At 64.0% G+C, this 18,170-nt stretch overlaps 4 protein-coding genes across 10 annotated transcripts in view; 1 reads left to right on the top strand and 3 right to left on the bottom strand.

The window, feature by feature from the left end:
• The window catches only part of PC (pyruvate carboxylase), a 99,684-nt gene extending 87,979 nt beyond the window's left edge, over window positions 1-11,705 (top strand). For all 6 annotated transcript variants that reach the window (XM_052661585.1, XM_052661586.1, XM_052661589.1 and 3 more), the window contains 11 exons: window positions 6,972-7,116; window positions 7,479-7,568; window positions 7,656-7,877; window positions 8,329-8,485; window positions 8,996-9,236; window positions 9,361-9,610; window positions 9,777-10,021; window positions 10,103-10,282; window positions 10,369-10,617; window positions 10,890-11,030; window positions 11,108-11,705. In XM_052661585.1, the coding sequence (XP_052517545.1) occupies window positions 6,972-7,116; window positions 7,479-7,568; window positions 7,656-7,877; window positions 8,329-8,485; window positions 8,996-9,236; window positions 9,361-9,610; window positions 9,777-10,021; window positions 10,103-10,282; window positions 10,369-10,617; window positions 10,890-11,030; window positions 11,108-11,356 (2,169 nt within the window). In that variant the 3' untranslated portion in view covers window positions 11,357-11,705. The remainder of the gene's footprint in view (window positions 1-6,971; window positions 7,117-7,478; window positions 7,569-7,655; window positions 7,878-8,328; window positions 8,486-8,995; window positions 9,237-9,360; window positions 9,611-9,776; window positions 10,022-10,102; window positions 10,283-10,368; window positions 10,618-10,889; window positions 11,031-11,107) is intronic.
• On the bottom strand, window positions 413-3,233 carry LRFN4 (leucine rich repeat and fibronectin type III domain containing 4). The gene is given in 3 exon segments (XM_052661590.1): window positions 413-974; window positions 1,550-2,985; window positions 2,988-3,233. Coding segments are annotated over 3 exon segments (2,244 nt in total).
• A 1,649-nt stretch (window positions 11,706-13,354) lies between the features above and the next one.
• On the bottom strand, window positions 13,355-16,701 carry RCE1 (Ras converting CAAX endopeptidase 1). Of its 2 annotated transcripts, XM_052662054.1 has the most exons (8): window positions 16,517-16,701; window positions 16,279-16,381; window positions 16,103-16,186; window positions 15,768-15,846; window positions 15,113-15,280; window positions 14,913-14,984; window positions 14,592-14,654; window positions 13,355-14,295 (listed from the first exon to the last, which is right to left on the bottom strand). In XM_052662054.1, the coding sequence occupies exons 1-8, from the start codon at window positions 16,699-16,701 to the stop codon at window positions 14,060-14,062; spliced, it is 990 nt and encodes a 329-aa protein (XP_052518014.1). In that variant the 3' UTR covers window positions 13,355-14,059. The 2 variants fall into 2 exon arrangements, with proteins under 2 accessions (XP_052518014.1, XP_052518015.1); XM_052662055.1 differs by lacking the exon at window positions 14,592-14,654.
• A 192-nt stretch (window positions 16,702-16,893) lies between these two features.
• The window catches only part of C25H11orf80 (chromosome 25 C11orf80 homolog), an 88,541-nt gene continuing 87,264 nt past the window's right edge, over window positions 16,894-18,170 (bottom strand). The window contains exons 15-16 of the mRNA XM_052662331.1: window positions 17,083-17,264; window positions 16,894-16,997 (exon numbers count right to left, since the gene is read on the bottom strand). Of these exons, the coding sequence (XP_052518291.1) occupies window positions 16,932-16,997; window positions 17,083-17,264 (248 nt within the window). The 3' untranslated portion in view covers window positions 16,894-16,931. The remainder of the gene's footprint in view (window positions 16,998-17,082; window positions 17,265-18,170) is intronic.

Below are 18,170 nucleotides of genomic sequence, written 5' to 3'. Positions count from 1 at the left end.
ATATAGATGTGGGCACAGAGCCGCTTGCTCTCCAGGGCACCCAGGCTGCTGGGGCCGCCGCCACAGGGCTGGGAACCCCAGCCTGACCCCGGTTGTCTGTGCTTCCACAGGCCCCTCAGGGAGCCGGGCAGGACCAGGCCAGAGACTAGCACTGAGGTGGCCCCAATAATTTTATTATAAACACAGACAAGACTTCCACTTGGCAGCTGCAGCCCCCGCTCGGAGGCCGTGAGCACCTATCACAGGGGCCTGTCCCGTTTTGCCCGACTGGAGGCCAGAACCAGGGCAAGGGCCCCTGTCCTGCCAGAGGCACCGAGGGGAGGGCCGGGGGGGTGCTCTCCAGCCGCGTTGACCCACCAGGCCAGGAGGCTGCCCGCCTGCACCCTCCGCCTCCCGGGCGGTCTCCCAGCCCTCAGACCACGCTCTCCTCCAGCCGCTCGGCACTGCCCCCCGCCCCCCGGCCCCCAGCCCCGAGCAGCCCCCCGTGCACAGAGTGGCTCCGTCGGGCCCAGGCCCCTCCGAGGCGCCTGGCGTAACCGTAGCACCCGCCGCTGTCCCCCAGGTCCAGGGAGCAGCTGCGCTGGGGGCGAGGCGGCGGGCTGCGTGGGGGGTGCGCCTTGGGCGTGGGGCTGGGGCCTCCGTTGGTCTGCGACTGCACGTGGCTGAGCTTGAGCGGGAGACGGCCGTTCCCGGCCCCCCGGCCCCGAACCAGCAAGGCCACAGTGAAGACCAGTAAGGCAGCCACCAGCACGCCCCCTACGGCCACAGTCAAGGTCCCGCCCAGCACGTGGGCCTGCAGGGCGTGGCACAGGGGCGTGGCTGGCAGCGTGGAGAAGTGGGCGCAGCCCAGCAGCCGGGTGGCAGTGAGGTCAGAGGGCCCAGCGGCGGGTGACAGCGCCAGCAGGCAGAGGTCGTAGTCGGCGCCCGGGACCAGGTGCTTCAGCAGGAAGCGATGGCTGGAGGCCGGGACGATCCTGCGGGCAAGGGCAGGGGTCAGAGCGCAGGCCTGGGGTCCAGGCCCCCGCCCCCTGCCCAGGGCCACAAGGCCTTGAAGCTCCCCTCACAGCCCACCCCACACACACACGCCCTCAGGTCCCAGCTCTGAGAAGCCCCTTCCCCAGGCCCACAGGAGCCTGTGTGTTCACTTCAGAAGGCAGAGGGAACAAGCAGGCACGTGTGGCCCTGGAGATGGTGCAGGGCAGACAGGTGTGCCCATCGACACCCAGGCCCGCCCCAGGCCTCAGAGGCTGCGGAGACTCACACAGCAGTGCCCGTGAGGCTAAGCCCGTGCCTGAACACAGACGCCAGCACCCCGGGCCCCGCCTGCCAGCCTCGCCTGGGACCTCGCGGGGCAAAGACTCCTACCCTCCCCTCCCCCTGCAGCCCCCACAACCCCCCAGGCAGCTCGGAAGCTGAGAAGGGGTGCATGGAAGCCCCAGGAGAGAGCAGGGGCAGCAGAGGTGGCCAGCCCTCCCCAGAGGGGGCAGAGCCGGCTCAGAGGAGGGCGGTTCCCAAGCTGGGGGCTCCGGACTGCAGATCGCCCCCTCACCGGTAGATGAGGGTCTCGTCCTCGCTGCTGTTGTACTGGAGCTGGAACATCCACACGGGGTCTGCTGGCCGCCCTGGCCCCCAGCTCACCAGCCCTGAGGTGGCTGTCACCTCCGTCACCTGCACGGCCGGCTCCAACTCAGGCGTGCCCTCGCCCTCCGCAGCCGTGCGGGCTGAAGCCGCGATGTCTGAGGGCCCCGGGCGGCCCCCCTCGGTGCTGCCGTTCCCCCCGTGGGGCAGAGCCAGCACCCGCAGTTCAACGCGGGCCGTGGCCTCGCCGGCCGGGTTGGTGGCAATACAGGTGTAGGCCCCCGCGTCCCCGGAGCCCGTCACCCCGATCTCCAGGGTCCCATTGGGAAAAGCCCGAGCCCGGGAGGAGTTGCCCACCAGCCGGTCATCGGGGCCGACCCAGTGCATGGTGGGCGCGGGGTCGCCGAGGGCCCGGCACCGCAGCGTGGCCCGCTGGCCCTCCAGCACCCAGAGGCGCTGTGTGTGGCGGGCGATGAGGGGCGGCTCACAGGAGAACTCGCCCTCGGGCACTGTCCAGAAGTAGCGGCCGGCTAGGCCGGGCGGGGAGGCGCAGGTCTCCAGGTCGTCGGGCCGTGCCAGCCGCCGCAGCCAGAGCAGCTCGCAGTTGCAGTGCAGGGGGTTCCCGCTGAAGCTCAGCACCAGTGGCGCGGGCGAGGCCTCGGCGTGGCGGCCCCGGGAGAAGAGCGGGTCGGGCGCCAGCGTGGCCAGGCGGTTGGAAGTGAGGTCAAGGCGGGAGAGCTGGCTGAGCTGGGCGAAGGCGCCCGGGGGCAGCGCGTCGATGAGGTTGTGGTCCAGGTTGAGGGTGTGCAGGGCGGGCATGGCGCCGATGCCGGCCCAGGGCACCTGCCGCAGATTGTTGTAGGACAGGTCCAGGTCCTCCAAGCTGCCCAGGAAGTCGTCGAAGGCGCCTGGCGCGATGCGGCCCAGCTGGTTGCCGCTGAGGATGAGGTGCTGCAGGTTGGCAGGGCCCCGCAGGCTGCCTGCGCCCAGCTCCGCCAGCCTGTTGCCGTCCAGGTGCAGGGAGCGCAGGCTCTCCAGGTCCCCGAAGGCGCGGGCCCCGATGCGGGTGATGGCGTTGCGGGACAGCGTCAGGTCCACCAGCCCGGTCATGTTGCGGAAGTCCGGTGGCCCCAGGGCCTGGATGAAGTTGTCAGCCAGCCGCAGCTCCACCGTGCGCCGGTCCACGTTGGGCGGCACGAACAGCAGGCCTCGGTGGGCACACAGGGTGCTGAGCGACTCCGACAGGTTCTGGCAGATGCAGGGCAGTGGGCAGGCGGCCGCTCCACTGGCCAGCAGCAGCAGCAGGAGCGGCGGGGCCATGGCGAGCGCCCTGTAGGAAGGGCCACAGCCCAGGCACAGGTGGGGCTGGCACCGCTGCCCACTTGCCCTGGGGCCGATCTTGGGGGGGGGGCAGCTTCCAGAGCCTGGCCTGGGGGTGGGGTCAGGGTCAAAGGCCCAAGGGGTCCCCCAAAGCTGAGATAAGGCTGGGGCCTGCAGAGCCAGGCCCCCCGAATAAAGGTCACATTTCCCAAGCCGTGAGAGGGAGCCCAGGCTCTGGGGACAAGGTGAGGCGTGAGCAGGAAGCGGAGGTGGCCGGGAGCGCAGGGAGGGTCCCGGAACTTCCTTCCCCTGGCGTCCCCTGGACTCGCCAGCATCCCTTCGGCGCCACCCCCTCCCCCGCCGGCTAAGGTGCCTCCCCAAGCCCTCCTGGGGCCCCCGCCCCTCCCTGGCCGCTCCCCACACTGCCCCCCACGGCCCCCTCACCTGGTGTCCGTAGCTCAGGGGGCGCGGGCCGGCCTCCCCGTGGGCCCGGCCGGCCCTTGCCGACTCCAGGCGGCTCTCCCGCGGGGATGAGGCCCGGGGCTGACCAGCCGCGCTCCGCGCGCCTTCCGGCCCATGGCGCTCGGGCCCGCGGCCCCGGCTCACTCGGTTCCCGGCACCTTTTCCCGGAGCGATTCGCGGCGGCGGCGGCGGCGGCGGCGGCGGCGGCAGCAGCAGCAGCAGCAGCAGCGACAGGCAGGCGGGTGCGCGCCAACGAGCACGCGCACCGCGGACACGCACGTGGAGAGCGGACGGGGAGGGGCGCGCGGGGATCCACCCGGGCCCAGGCCGGCTCCCGAGGTCACCCGGACACGCGGCCACTGCAGCGCCCACGGGTGGCTCCCGGTCACGCCCGAGGCCCGGGCCGGCGCGGACCCGCCGCGCAGCCCCCTGGCGCTGCCGCAGCGCACTCACCCGGGCACAGGCGCGCGCGCCCCCGGCCACCCTGGCGCCCCGGCATCCTGCACCGCACGGGCGCCTGCTGCCGCTGCGCGAACCGTCACTCTGCAGACAGGCAGACAAAGCGCCAGCTCGCGGGCCCCTTCACCATCTCCCAGAGACGAGAGTCTTTGTCACATGTCGTTGGGCACCCTCCCCAACACACCCACACATGCCCACACTCCCACACGTCCCCGCACCCACCGGCAGGGCCGGGTGCAAACCCGCACTGTTGCTGGGACCCTCGCGTTCACAGACACACGGTGAAGGTCATAACCGTTCTGCATCACCAAGTCACGTGGAGGGTCCCCAACAGGCACGGGCCCTGCGGGGGGAGGGGAGGGCTGGGGCGATGCCCCCCGGCCGGGCTCCAACGGGGTGGGGCCGAGAGGGCTCGGCCTCGGGCTGGCGCCGCGCCCCGCCCCCGCTGCCGGCCCCTCCCTCCTCGTCCCAGGCTCCCCGCCCCGCCGGGCGCGCACGGGAACCAACCGGTCTCCGCCTCCGGCCCGATTGGTCTGCGCTGCGCGCTTTCCCGGCAGGCTGGCAGTGGCACGCCGTTTGAAGCTGTGCGTCGGGGGTCCTGGCCCGGCCGGTGGCCCCTCCCTCCCCCTTCTGTTCCTACCGGGCATTTCCCTGGAAGAGTGGCCCGGAGCGAGTCGGCCCGGCTGAGTCGGGGGTCCCGCGAAGTGTCGGGGCGGGGTTGAGTTCCCGGCTTTTGCCTCTGAGATCCGGGCTCGGCTGGGAGCGCTGAGCGCTCTGAAGCTGAACGCGCACCCTGGTCTTTCGTCTGGGCCCAGCAGGGAAACAAGGGAAGTTACCACCTCCCCCAAGTATTTCCTAGCCCTCAGGCTCCTCAAGGAAACGGTGGTGGTTTAGTCGCTAAGTCGTGTGCGACTCTTGAGACCCCATGGATGGTACCCCGCCAGGCTTCCCTGTCCATGGGATTTCCCAGGCAAGAATACTGGAGTGGGTTGCCGTTTCCTTGGATTTCTAATCCTGCCTGGTACACCCGGTAATCTTGGGCAAGTTCTTAACCACTGAGACAGTTTTCTTATTCAGACTAAGGAGTGTTGATTGTTGGTGCTTCATGGGTTGAGAGGAGAAGAGAGGAGGTGACTTGTGAGGGGCTCAGGCAGCTGGAAAGCATTCTTTTTGTTGCCATTCCTCGGGCCTCCGCGGCTGTTGAATTTGTAAAATGAAGGCGCTGGATCCTTGCCCAGGTCACCTCTTGCTCTGGCATCGGATACTCCCTCTTCTCCCTATCAAGAACGTTTTCATTCACTCTCAACGTACAAGTTACTGGCATCTGCCACGTGCTGCTCCGCGGGGAGCTAGGATAGATCGGGAACCAGAGGGGCCTGCCTGCCCGCATGGAGCTTACTCCCCCATGGAGGATGGATTGGGTGACATCCTCCAGAAATTACAGAGGAGGAAGGGTCTGCCCAAGGGAAGCACAGGGTGGGACGTGGAGGCCTCTTAGTATCCTTGCCACCCCTAGGATGCACTAGGTTCTTTAGCTGGTTGAACTGGTTTTCTTGTCTCAGATTCCGTGCCTTGGCCCAGCTGAAATGTCCCCATTTTAGAAGGAGCACAGACTAGTCTCAGGGACAGACAGGCAGGCTGGTTACACCCGGCAGGCATGAGGCAATGTTGGCCGGCCCCACTCTGCGGTGGCCGCCGTGGGTGCTGGTGGGGGAGGTGACGAGAGCCCTGGGGACAGGAAGAATCTTTCAGAGCAGCCTCAGGGCCCAGGGCCTGCTGGGCCTGGGTTTCCTATCGAAGGTGCGAGAGGATCGCGCATGTGCAACCCACAAAGTTGCCTTCTCTGAAGTGACAGCCAGGCCGTAGCCACACAGCCACAGGCGCACGCACACTGGAGTCGCGTCCACTAGGCCTTGCAGCGTGTCCTGGGGCAGCTCCTGTAGCGCGGGCTCCCAGGCACTCCCACCCGACCCCTCCTTGGCCCCCAGGGTGGACTCAGCCCTGCTGCGGCTTCATGCTGTCACCCAGCTATTTAATAAGCAGAACAGAGGGCCCTTGTGCACAGAGCACGTGGGCACCAGCTCCTCAGACAGCACCCCTGCCTCTAAAGTGCCCCCGGGTCTGAGAAGATTGCAGACAAGATGATGAGGCTGAGCAAGGCTTTCCCACGGCTGGTCCCATGGAGTCCTAGAAAGGGACGGCTCTGCCGTGAGGGCGGGAGATGAGGACCGGGAAGGTCTTTGAGTTCAGGCCTCCAGGAGGAGCTCAGCCAGCAGGCGTGGCGGTGTGAGCGCACAGGGCAAGTCTGGAGTGACCAGAGGTGGCCGTGACGGGGAAGCCCGGCCTGAGGCTGAGGAGACACGGAGTCCAGAGATGGCTGTGGTAGAGTCGTCCGGTGTGCCTATTGGCACAGGAGTGAGTGGTGAAGGTGATGAGCTCAGGTTTTGGGAACCAGGTGGGTGGTGAGGCATGCCACGGAAGGTAGGGGAGGCCTGGGGGAGACAGGCCGACTTGGGATTGGATGAGCTTGTGTGAGGGGCGCTCGGGAAGAGGTGCCCAGGAGGCACTTCCACGTGGGGTCTGGAGCTAGTGGCCAGGACAGGCCACCCTGGGAGAGAGTGCTGGGCGAGAAGGAGAGGCTGGGTGACAGCCTCCTTCCTGCAGGGGTGGGAGGAACCCCCGTGGAACGTGGAACGAGGGAGGAGGCAGAGGGGAGCGAAAAGTCTTGGAAGCCCAAGGAGAGGGCATCCCAGCGGGAGTTGCTGGCAGGAGGAGGGTGGATTTAACTGGAAGGAGGGACCTCAGACTGTCAGAGCGCATGCTGCGTGCAGTGGTGGGGTCCCTGGAGGTTGAGGCCCCTTTGAGGAAGCGTGGCGGGGAGGGGCGGTGCTGCAGGAAAGGCCAAATCCGTCCAGTCTGGCTGGAAGGAGTGGGGAGGTGGGACTCAGGCTCCAGGGCGAGCAGGGTAGGGGGGTGGGCTCAGGCCCCTGACAGCCTGGGGGCTCAGCCAGGACCAGGGTGGGGGTGGTGAAGCGGGCGGGACCGCCATTTCACGGGGAGGCTTGCATCACAGTCCCCGGCAGCACGTCCAGCCCCTCCTGTCCCTGGCCAGACTGCACAGTGACACCCTCCTACCTGCCTCTGTCCTGCAGACCAACATCCCCTTCCTGCAGAACGTGCTCAACAACCAGCAGTTCCTGGCAGGCACCGTGGACACGCAGTTCATCGACGAGAACCCAGAGCTGTTCCAGCTGCGGCCCGCACAGAACCGGGCCCAGAAGCTGCTGCACTACCTTGGTTCGCCCGAGTCTCCCTTCTCTTCCCCCCCGGATGCCTTGCTTCTGCCCCCACCCAGAGAGCCGCCTGGCCGCCCTGCCCCGTCCTCGGCCTGGCCACGCACCTCTTCTTTTGCTTCACCCCCCGCCCCCGACCCCCCACCCCCGCTCCTGATCTCAGAGGCTGCTTCTCCATCCGTGTGGCCGTCACCAGGTCCCCACTGCCTTGACCCAGGAGGCCCTGGCTCTGGAGAGGACAGGGGCCAGCTGGAAGACCCGGGGTCCTGGAGGAGTACCCCCAGCCCCCGGCCCAGCCACTCTCACTTCTGCCCTCGACTCAGGCTTGGCCCAGCCTGCCCTGACCCTCGCCCACTCTCTCCCCAGGACACGTCATGGTGAATGGCCCAACCACCCCGATCCCCGTCAAGGCCAACCCCAGCCCCACAGACCCCATCGTCCCTGTGGTGCCCATAGGTAGGTGAGATCCCTTCTGCCACCTCACAGCGGTGACATGGAGGCTGCCACTTGCAGGGTGGGTGCTAATGCCCCGCTCTGCCCTAGGCCCACCCCCAACGGGTTTCAGAGACATCCTGCTGCGGGAGGGGCCTGAGGGCTTTGCTCGAGCAGTGCGGAACCATGAGGGGCTGCTGCTGATGGACACGACCTTCAGGGATGCCCACCAGTCACTGCTGGCCACGCGCGTGCGCACCCATGATCTCAAAAAGATCTCCCCCTACGTTGCCCACAGCTTCAACAAACTCTTCAGCATAGAGAACTGGGGAGGTAGGCTGGGAGAGGGAGGGAGCTTGGGCCCCACAGTGCAGGCGGGTCGCTCTCTGGGACAAGCTGGAGGTGGGAACCCCGGGGGAACCCGTGAGAACTGAACATGGCAAGGCGTTCACGGGTTTAGCAAATAGTGACCGGTGTCCCTTCTCCCGGACCTGAGGTCGTGGAGCTGAGACCCTGGCAGCTCAGGGTGAGAGAGGAGATGCCAACCTGTTAGCGTGCTGTGGCACAGAGAAGGGGGGTGAGGGCTGTGAGGGGGGCGCAGAGAGGACACCGTGAGCCCGAGTGGTCCCGAGGGGCCAGCAAAGGAAAGTGTGCAGGGGTCGGGGCCAGGACGCGATGGACCCTGATGAGTGGGGCGCTGTTGGGACCAGAGGCGCAGGCTGCGGGGAGTGGCAGGGCCCCCGGGACGCGAGGGGCTGACCTGGGCCCCTTGGTCCCGGTACAGGAGCCACCTTTGACGTCGCCATGCGCTTCCTGTACGAGTGCCCCTGGCGACGGCTGCAGGAGCTCCGGGAGCTCGTCCCCAACATCCCATTCCAGATGCTGCTGCGGGGGGCCAACGCCGTGGGCTACACCAACTACCCCGACAACGTGGTCTTCAAGTGAGCCTGGGTGGGGTGCGCCATTTGGGCCCAGGTGCGAGGCCTGCGTGCCCCACAGTGGGCCGGAAACCAACCCTCTCAGTAGCTGTGCCCAGCCAGGGCGGCAAATGAGAGAACTGGGAGGGCTTCCAGGGGAGGCCCCCGGAGGGCAGATGAGCCCCAGCGCACGTGTGCAGAGCTGCAGCTGGAAGCCAGGCCTCCGTCTCCTCAGCCTGCCACGCCTTGGCAAAGCAAATGATCCCCAGCGGTCCTTCTGACTCGGGCAGACGGAGCCGCACTGCACACGACTGGCGTCGGGCAGCTCTGCTGCTCGTCAGATGCCCCTGGGGTGACCCCACCCGGACTAGGCTGCCCCAGAGAGGCTTATCCACGCCATGGACATGCCGTGGTGCGCCCTCCAGACCCGGCCCTCAGATCTCACTCCCCAGGGGTTGCAAGAGGGCCAGGAGCCAGCAAAGGATGTGCTGAGAGGGTGGGCTGGAGCTAACCCTGAGCGCTCCTTCCACTCAGGTTCTGCGAGGTGGCCAAGGAGAATGGCATGGACATCTTCCGGGTCTTTGACTCCCTCAACTACCTGCCCAACCTGCTGCTGGGCATGGAGGCGGCCGGCAGTGCCGGTGGTGTGGTGGAGGCCGCCATCTCCTACACGGGGGACGTGTCCGACCCCAGCCGCACCAAGTACTCACTACAGTACTACCTGGGCTTGGCCGAGGAGCTGGTGCGAGCTGGCACCCACATCCTGTGCATCAAGGTGCCCGCCCAGCCCACCCCCGGGAGCCTGCCCCCCACCCCGCCTCCCCACTGTGACGCGCCTCACCCCCGCTGGGCACACCGCGTGCCCACCCCTCACCGTCCCTCCTCCCCGCTTCTCTCAGGACATGGCCGGGCTGCTGAAGCCCATGGCCTGCACCATGCTGGTCAGCTCCCTCCGGGACCGCTTCCCTGACCTCCCGCTGCACATCCACACCCACGACACGTCAGGAGCGGGTGTGGCAGCCATGCTGGCCTGTGCCCACGCGGGGGCTGACGTGGTGGACGTGGCAGCTGACTCCATGTCTGGAATGACGTCACAACCCAGCATGGGGGCCCTGGTGGCCTGTACCCGAGGGACGGCCCTGGACACAGGTAGGCACAGCCACAGCCCTGCCCGTCCTGGCAGTTGGGGTGGCCTCTCCAGGCCGGGCCTTCCACCACCCACGTCTGCGGTGGTGCCTGATTGGACCTGGGGTCCTGGGAGGGGCCTCTGGGACTCAGCACATTTCCAAGCCTCCCGCCTCTGGTGTCCCTGCAGGTGTACCCCTGGAGCGTGTGTTCGACTACAGTGAGTACTGGGAGGGGGCCCGGGGGCTGTATGCGGCCTTTGACTGCACGGCCACCATGAAGTCTGGCAACTCGGACGTGTACGAGAACGAGATCCCAGGGGGCCAGTACACCAACCTACACTTCCAGGCGCACAGCATGGGGCTTGGCTCCAAGTTCAAGGAGGTCAAGAAGGCCTATGTGGAGGCCAACCAGATGCTGGGCGATCTCATCAAGGTGAGCCAGGCGCTCCCACCCTTGCCTCGGGGCCTCTGTAAGGTGCCTGGCACCCTAAACCCAGGGGTCCCCTCTCCTCAGGTGACGCCCTCCTCCAAGATCGTGGGGGACCTGGCCCAGTTCATGGTGCAGAACGGGCTGACCCGAGCCGAGGCCGAAGCGCAGGCAGAGGAGCTGTCCTTCCCCCGCTCGGTGGTGGAGTTCCTGCAGGGCTACATTGGCATCCCCCATGGGGGCTTCCCAGAGCCTCTTCGCTCCAAGGTCAGGAAGGCCCGGTGCCATGGTGGGTGGGGGGCCAGTGCAAGGGTGTCTGGGAACCAGGCCTGACCGTCCGCTCTGCATCCCAGGTGCTGAAAGACCTGCCGAGGGTGGAGGGCCGGCCGGGAGCCTCCCTCCCACCCCTGGACCTGCAGGCGCTGGAGAAGGAGCTGACGGAACGGCACGGGGAGGAGGTGACCCCAGAGGACGTGCTCTCAGCCGCCATGTACCCCGATGTCTTTGCCCACTTCAAGGACTTCACCGCCACCTTCGGCCCCCTGGACAGCCTCAATACGCGCCTCTTCCTGCAGGGACCCAAGATTGCAGAGGAGTTTGAGGTCAGTGCCTCTGGCAGCTACCTGCGCTGCACAGCGGCCACCCCTAGGGACCCCAGCGCTTCCAGGGTGCCAGAGCTCTGATGTGCCTGTCCCCCAGCCTCGTGAGCTGGGGGTTCACACAGTACCCTTAAGAGACCCGGGAGCTAGGTCTTTACAAGTGTGGAGCTGAGCCCCGGGGAGGTAGGGTGCCCTGCCCGGGACTGGCAGGGGCTGCTCTCCCCGCTTGGCCCTCGCCCCGCCTGGCTCTGAGCCTCCCGGTGGCCTCCCTGCAGGTGGAGCTGGAGCGAGGCAAGACGCTGCACATCAAAGCCTTGGCCATAAGTGACCTCAACCGGGCGGGCCAGAGGCAGGTCTTCTTCGAGCTCAACGGACAGCTGCGGTCCATCCTGGTCAAGGACACCCAGGCCATGAAGGTACAGCTGCCCTGGGCCAGCCAGGCGGTGGGGATGGGCAGGGCTGGGGCCTCACGTGCTGTCCGCCCTGCCTGCAGGAGATGCACTTCCACCCCAAGGCCCTGAAGGACGTCAAGGGCCAGATCGGGGCACCCATGCCCGGGAAGGTGATAGACATCAAGGTGGCGGCAGGGGCCAGGGTGACCAAGGGCCAACCCCTGTGCGTGCTCAGCGCCATGAAGATGGAGACTGTAGTGACCTCCCCCGTGGAGGGCACTGTCCGCAAGGTCCACGTGACTAAGGACATGACGCTGGAGGGTGACGACCTCATCCTGGAGATCGAGTGACCGTGCCCGAGACCGGCAGCCTGACCATCCCCGCCCTTGCCTTCAGGACACTGCGCTGCCAGGGCAGGCCCAGGCTGGCCAGTGCCTGAGGCCAGGAAGGCCTGGCCCTGGAGCTCCTGTCCACGGCTCTTCATGGCAGGAGAGACTGCCTGTGGCAGTCCATTCCCGTCTCCCACTGTCTGTCCTTTCCCTGCAGCCGACAGTCACTCACATATTCATCTCCTGCCAGATAAGGGTCCCCTCCTTGCTGGAGACTGCAGGTGGGCGTGCAGGTGGGCCTGGGGCCCGTGGGAGCAGACTTAGGGGTGCTACCTCCTGCAGGGGAGACCTGAGGCCCAGGTCGCAGAACTTCGCTCAATAAAAACTGGCTTTCCCCTGCCCTCCACTCTGGGTCCTAGTGCCACTCAGCACAGGCAGCAGGGCTGCCCCAGACACCCCCGGCAGGAGTTGGGGGGGGGGGGCTGTCCCCTCCTTCTACGAAGGCACCGAGGACACTGGTGGTGACTGTCAGCCGCTCAGTCATGTCCGCCTCTCTGACCCACAGACCGTAGCCCACCGGGCTCCTCTGTCCATGGGATTCTCCAGGCAAGAATGGAGTAGGTTGCCAGTCCCTCCTCCAGGGGATCTTCCCGACCTAGGGATCTAACCCTAGTCTCGATTGAATCAGGTCTCCTGCATTGCAGGGGGATTCTTAAGTGTCTGTTGTATACACATCCCAAATAGGGTTAGCTAGTTACTAAGAGCCTGGGCTGGGCAAGGGGTTGTTCTACATACTTAACACCTATTAACTCAAGGAATCAACCTTTGCCCATTTTATAGACGCAGAAATGGAATCACAGGCAGGTTAAATAACTTGTCTAGGACACAGAGCTGGTAAGAGGCAGCATTCAGGCTGTTGGTAGACTTGCTTCTCAACTACATACTGCTTTATTCCCCTGGGAAGCAGGGACGCCCTTCCCACCCAATTCAGAATTAGATGCAGATACCACCTTCTAGAGACAGACAAGACCCTTGGGTGTGGGAAGCTCAGGAGCACTGGATGGAGCTCCAGGGTCTAGCCCTGTCTACACCTGCCACAACCAGGCCTCAGGAGACCCCCCAAGCCCGCCCCGCAGTGCCCTCACCTGTGGGGGGACAGCAGCCCCGCCTGCCTGGGTCACTGATGTGCCCCCTGCAGGGAGGTCAGGATGCGAGGAAGGGGTGGGGTGGGGCCCAGGTGGTTCCTGAGCAGGCATGGAAGGACGTGGAGGGATAGCCCCAGCCCGACCTTGGGGCCTAGCACCTGCCGGCCTAGTGCTGAGGGCCACCCCGAGGCTCTGGGGTGGGCCTGGACTACCTCTTCTGACTCTCAGATCCCAAACATACCCTCTGAAACCCGCCTGTGCACAATTCCTTGGCTTCCTCAACAGTGGTTACACAGGCTTGGGGAGAGAAAAATTCACCAGCAAGGTCAGTACACACTTGTCACAAGGCCCGTTCATGAGCCAGTATAGTTTAGTCGTAGCCAACCTGGGGGCACCCTGGGGAGTGAATCCTTTTCTTCAACCACCAGCCTCAGGGAAGGGGATTCATGACAACCTCAAGTCTAGAATGGGACCTAAAGGGATAATACCCTTTGATTAATGTTTTTAGAAAGTGTGTGTGGCAGGGAGAGGTGTCCTAGGGGCAGAGGAATGAGAACATAAGGACCATTCTAAAAACAAGAGGAAGAGCAAATAGAATACTGCCAGGTTCTAGAAAGAACCCTAAGTTACAGTGTTGCTGGGCCGGGCTGCGCATGCTCTCTGGGCCTTTGGTCTGGGTTCCTCTAGGGGCCAAATGAGCGCAGCGCGTGGCAGAGGTGGTGAGCGCCAGAACAGCTGCCCCTCCCCAGTGCCTGGGCTGACTCCTCTCCGTGTTAAACTTGCTTCCTCTGTGGCGTGAGGCTGGCAGACGCCGGGAGGTCCTGGTGGAAGGCCTGAAGTGGACTATCCACCCTCTCAGAGGCTGGAGGCTCCATCACTGCGGGCAGGGCACGGGCCGACTCCAACCCGGGTAGAAGGCAGGGGGCCCAGATGAGCTGAGCCTGCACGTGCCACCTAGTCCCGCCTGGTGAGGACCTGGGGCCCGGCTCAGGAAGCACACTGCAGACTTAGGGCAGCCAGAGGCCCCATCCTGTCCAGTGCTCCAGGGACCTGGCCACAGGCAGACCTGCCTAGAGGTTAGTGTTCAGGGCAGGTTGGGGGCACGGAGCATATTCCCAAGACCCCAGACTAATCCCCAAAGGTCCAAGGCCATTTTACCCAAGTTAAATCTCTTTAATATCCCAATACAAAGTCCTGATGCAAAAAGACAATGAGAAAACCCTGGGAAGTTTGGGGGGGTTCTGTAAATTCCACCCCCGAGCAGCTTTTCAGAGGCAGGGGGCACAGAGCAGCTCAGGGAAGCAGCAGGGCCCAGCGAGGCAGGAGTGCTCGGCTCCGGGGCCCCGCGTCCCCGCGTCCCCCACTCCCGGCTGCTCCTCGACCCTTTCAGGAGGGGCCACGTCCTGGGATGTCTGCTCCTTTCTCTTGGTCCCTGGGATTCAACTAGCTCTGGCTTCAATCCCCTACAAAAATTCCTGAGTTCTCGGGGCCTCCCATCAGCTCCTCCCCTGAAGTACTCCTTGACGGGGAGGGGCTGGGAAGCCCATGAGAGTTCATAGGAGTGTGTACGGAGCGTGGGTCAGGAGCACAGGGGAGCCTCTGAGTCCCCTGCCCGCTCCAAAAGGACACAAAGGGGAAGGCTGCCGTAGAGCTTAGGGTCCGTGAGGGGCTGGAGCAGAAGCAGGAAGAGTCCCACACCCAAGGCATAGCCTGCCAGCAGGGGCCGCCTCTGCGGATGCTCCAGGGCTGCACACACGGCAGGAAAGCCCATGTAATTGCAGAAGGAGTGGCAGAGAACCGGCCCAATCAGGTGACCTGGGGAGGGAGACAGAGGAGTCCATGGAGCAGCCCCGCTACCTCTCCAGGCCCTTCCAGGGCTAAGACTCTCATCCCCCGAAACGAGATCAACGGCCACCCATCCACCCTCACACACGGCCTCTGCTTCCTTCCACCTCTCAAACCGCACCAGGCAGAGGACCCTGGCTCAGCCTGTCTCAAGGACTGTGGGAGAAGAAACTTGTTGCTCCTAGAACAAACACAGATTCCCATTTTCCCACCCACTCCTGTGGGCCCTTGAGCCCCAGGGGACCCGTGAGAGACTGAGGACCAACCTGTGCGGATGAAGAGGAAAGCAGTGTAGGCACCGAAGACAGCTGTGTAGGAGAACTGGAACGCTGGAGACGGGGAGGCCTCGAGTGACCACACCTGCATGCCCTTCCTGCCCCAGCACTGCACACCCATCAGCCAGAGACACCCCCTTCCCCTGGCTGCCTGCCCCAACACCTAGGCTGTTCTCTACACCCCAAGCCCGTGGTCAGCAGCCCCTCCGATACTAGAGCCCTCAGTTCCCAACTCTTCCTCCAGAGTGACTATCAGGGACACCCTCACGCACCCAACCCAGGACTGCCCCAGGCCAGCTCTCTAGGACTCACCTGCAGACAGAAAGATGCTCCCCATACTGCTCTGGCGGAAACGAAGCTGCTCAAAAATGTGGTGAAAATGGGCTGAGAGGAAGATGAGAAGCAGGTCACACTCCTCCCAGCCTGCTGGACAGGCCCTCCCCTGGCCCCCATTTCCCATTCTTGGTTCCCTGCCAGGACCATCTCAACAGGACCAGGCATGACAAACTCACCAACTCCAAAGAAGAGTGGGCAGGTGAACACAGCAGGGCCCAGGCCCGTGCACGGCGCTAACATGGGCAGCATGCAGGCCCGGAACACCAGCTCCTCTGTCAGGGGGGCGATCACTTGGTTTCGCAGCCAACGCATGTCTGTGAGGCAACGGGCCCAGGAGCGAGGGGCTAGGGAGGGGATTCAAGACAAGCCATGAGAGACTAGCTGTTGAACAAAGTGACCCAGAGGCCTCAAGGGCCCCTCTCCCACAACCTCCCCTGGCCATAAACACTTGGGAGAACAGATCAAGATTCAAACTTTATCAGACCTAGTATAAAACAATATCCCAAGGGGACTAAAAGGGAAAAGCAATAGTAGCTGAGGCAAAGTATCCTGACAGTAAATTCTGGAAACATCAAAATTTGCCCAGGACCAGTTCTCTTCTAGGAAAGCAAGGTCAAGGGAAGCAACGGACAAGCTCTCTTGTCCACCCCAAATACTGCTAGGGGTTCCTACAGGCTTCACTGGACATTAGGAATGAACTCCTAGAGGCCACCCGATATGTGTTCCCATTTTACTGCTGAGAAACAGAACATCTCAGGTCCTACCATAGCGCACTGATCCCTTCTCATTATCCCGGACTGCCTACTTTTTCCCTTGGCCCTGAGGACTCACCTAGGACAACCTTCAGGCCATCTGCCAGGTCACAGGGGCAATCCATGGAAAGCTGCATCAGTGGGCCCAAGAAAAGGATCTGAGGACAGAAAAACAGGAGCGATCAAAGGAAAGGCTCACAATCCTCTGCTCTTGCCCTGACACGGCCTCAGGAGATTTCAGGCTTCCCGTTTTCTGCCAGGATTTCCCACCTATGCATACCCGAGGGCCCTGGGCCATCTCACAATTCTTGTCTCTCATCAGTCAACAGCTGGGCACAACCAGGATTAGGAAAAAAAGGAGGGTCTCACTAACGACGAAGAGCAGAGAAGGAAAGACACAGCAGGAGCACTCACCATGGTCAGCAGCAGGGGCAGCAGCGCTGCTGGGAAAATGCCCTCCAGCCTGAATCCCATCAGGGTGAGCAGGGATGTGCCTGGCTGAGCCACAGGAAAGGGGGCATCAGTCTCGCTCCCTCCCCTGGAGTCCTGAGATCGCTCGCCCGCCGCCCTCTGCCCCGCCTCCTTCGCACCTGGATGCCTGTAAGTTCCCTCCAGAGTAGCACGCAGAGGGGCGAGAGACTTGACACCACCAGGACACTGGTGAAGCGCCTTTTTATGACTGCAGGATGGTCCCTAAGGAGGAGGCAGTAAGTTCAGGGGGCCCACGGCCACCCTTGAGGGCGCGGGCCCGCCCTCTCTTCTCCAAGTCCCGCCCACAGCCCCGCCCCGTGGAGGCGCGGGTTCCGGCCGCGCGCGCAGCCCCCGCACCTGGGCAGCTCGCTCTTCCAGACGTAGAGGCTGCCCACGTAGGAGCAGGCGAGGCTGAGACAAGAGAACACAGACACCCAGCAGCACAGCCCGGGGCCTGGACCGCCCAGAGCCGCCGCCTCGGGCTGCCGCTCTGGCCGCGACACCGACAGCAGGCGAAGCCCATCCCCGCCCAGCGCCGCCATCGCGCCCGGACCCGCGGCGCGCCGCAGTGACGCGATCCCGCTGCCGCCCGGCCCGCGCCTGCCGGAAGCGTGGCTGACGTCATCCGACGGCGCGGTCCTCGTCCCCGCCCCCGTCCCCGTCCCGACACTGAGGCAGAAGCTGCGCGAGCGGAGCAGGTTTATTGAAAAACGGAACAGGCGACCCCGGAGGCGGCTGGGTGGGTGTGGAAGCGCCGGGAAGGGGGCCAGGTTCAGGGCCCAGGCCCAGAACTCAGCCACTCGGACAGATTGTAAATTTCCTGCAGCCATACCGCGTCCTGCGGGAGGAAAGGGGACCTGGGGTGAGGACCCCTCGGCCGTGGCCGGGTCCCCGCCCTGCCGACTCGTCCTTAGCTCGGTTACCTCCAGGCCGCTCCCGGGGCCCGTCCTGCTTCTGCTAAAGGTCAGCGGGGCCGCGGTGGGCTCGGCGCGGCGCGAGGCGGCCTCTGACGGGCTCAGGGCCCCAGCAGAGCGGGAGGCCCGCGTCTCCTCCACGCCTAGGCTGCCTCTCTTGAGCCTCTTGTTTTCTGTTTGCTCGCCGGTCCCTAGGAGAAAACAAGCCCGCTCATGTCACTCCCCTGTCCTGTGCTGGAAAGACCCTTGGGGAAAGCCTGGGAGAAAGGAAGGAGTTAGAGTCAGACTCTCTTAGCCCTCCCACCTCAGAAGCCTTTCAGCTGGTCCTGTCCGCATTAAAACTCGGCAGCACCGGGTCTACAGGATCAGGCTGAGGCTGCACATGGGCTTCGGGGTCTCCCTGTCCCCACAGAGCTGGGCCCGGGAAGACACCTGGGATTGAACCAAGCCCTTACTTGGGTCTCGCGCCAAGTCGCTCACTTGACACGTTCCTCGTGGAGTCTGCACCATCCAGCTCCTCCCTACCTGCCGGAAAGCCAGGCCTCACCTCTCTCCCCCTTTGTTGCTGAGGCTTCATTTGGCAGTGCAAACTTTAAGTTTGGGTCTATAGCTTTTTCCTGAGCAGGTCCTGGGAACGTAGATCAACAAGCTGTTCCCTAGGTGCAGCTCACAGATACTAGGAAGGGTGCAGTAGTGTGTACAAAGTCCAGGGGGTAAAACAGAAAGAAGCTGTTAACCATCTCTGTAAGTGAAGAATGGTTTCCTTGAGGAGATGTCTGAGCTGGGTTTTGAAGGATGAACAGAAATACACTGGACTCACAAGGTAGAAGATGGGAATTCCAGGCTGAAAGAGTTAGGCAAACACTCAAAGGCATTAAGCAGTATCCTACATAAAATGCAAGATGGGGATTCAAGGAGATGAATCTGAATGGGTTAGTGGGAATCAGGGCAGGCTAAGAAATGGATTTTTATTTATAGGAAACTGGAAGGCAGTGAATAAACATGAGGTAGATAGTTAATTTTGTATTTCAGAATGATCATTCGTCAAACATGTGGTTTAGAGTCAAGTTAGAGGAGGGAAGCCCTCAAGAGCCCAG

The sequence above is a fragment of the Budorcas taxicolor genome, chromosome 25, assembly GCF_023091745.1.
Source record: "Budorcas taxicolor isolate Tak-1 chromosome 25, Takin1.1, whole genome shotgun sequence".
NCBI lineage: Eukaryota > Metazoa > Chordata > Mammalia > Artiodactyla > Bovidae > Budorcas > Budorcas taxicolor.
Note: the sequence above shows the minus strand (reverse complement) of the source record. Positions and strands in the feature narration are given on the sequence as shown.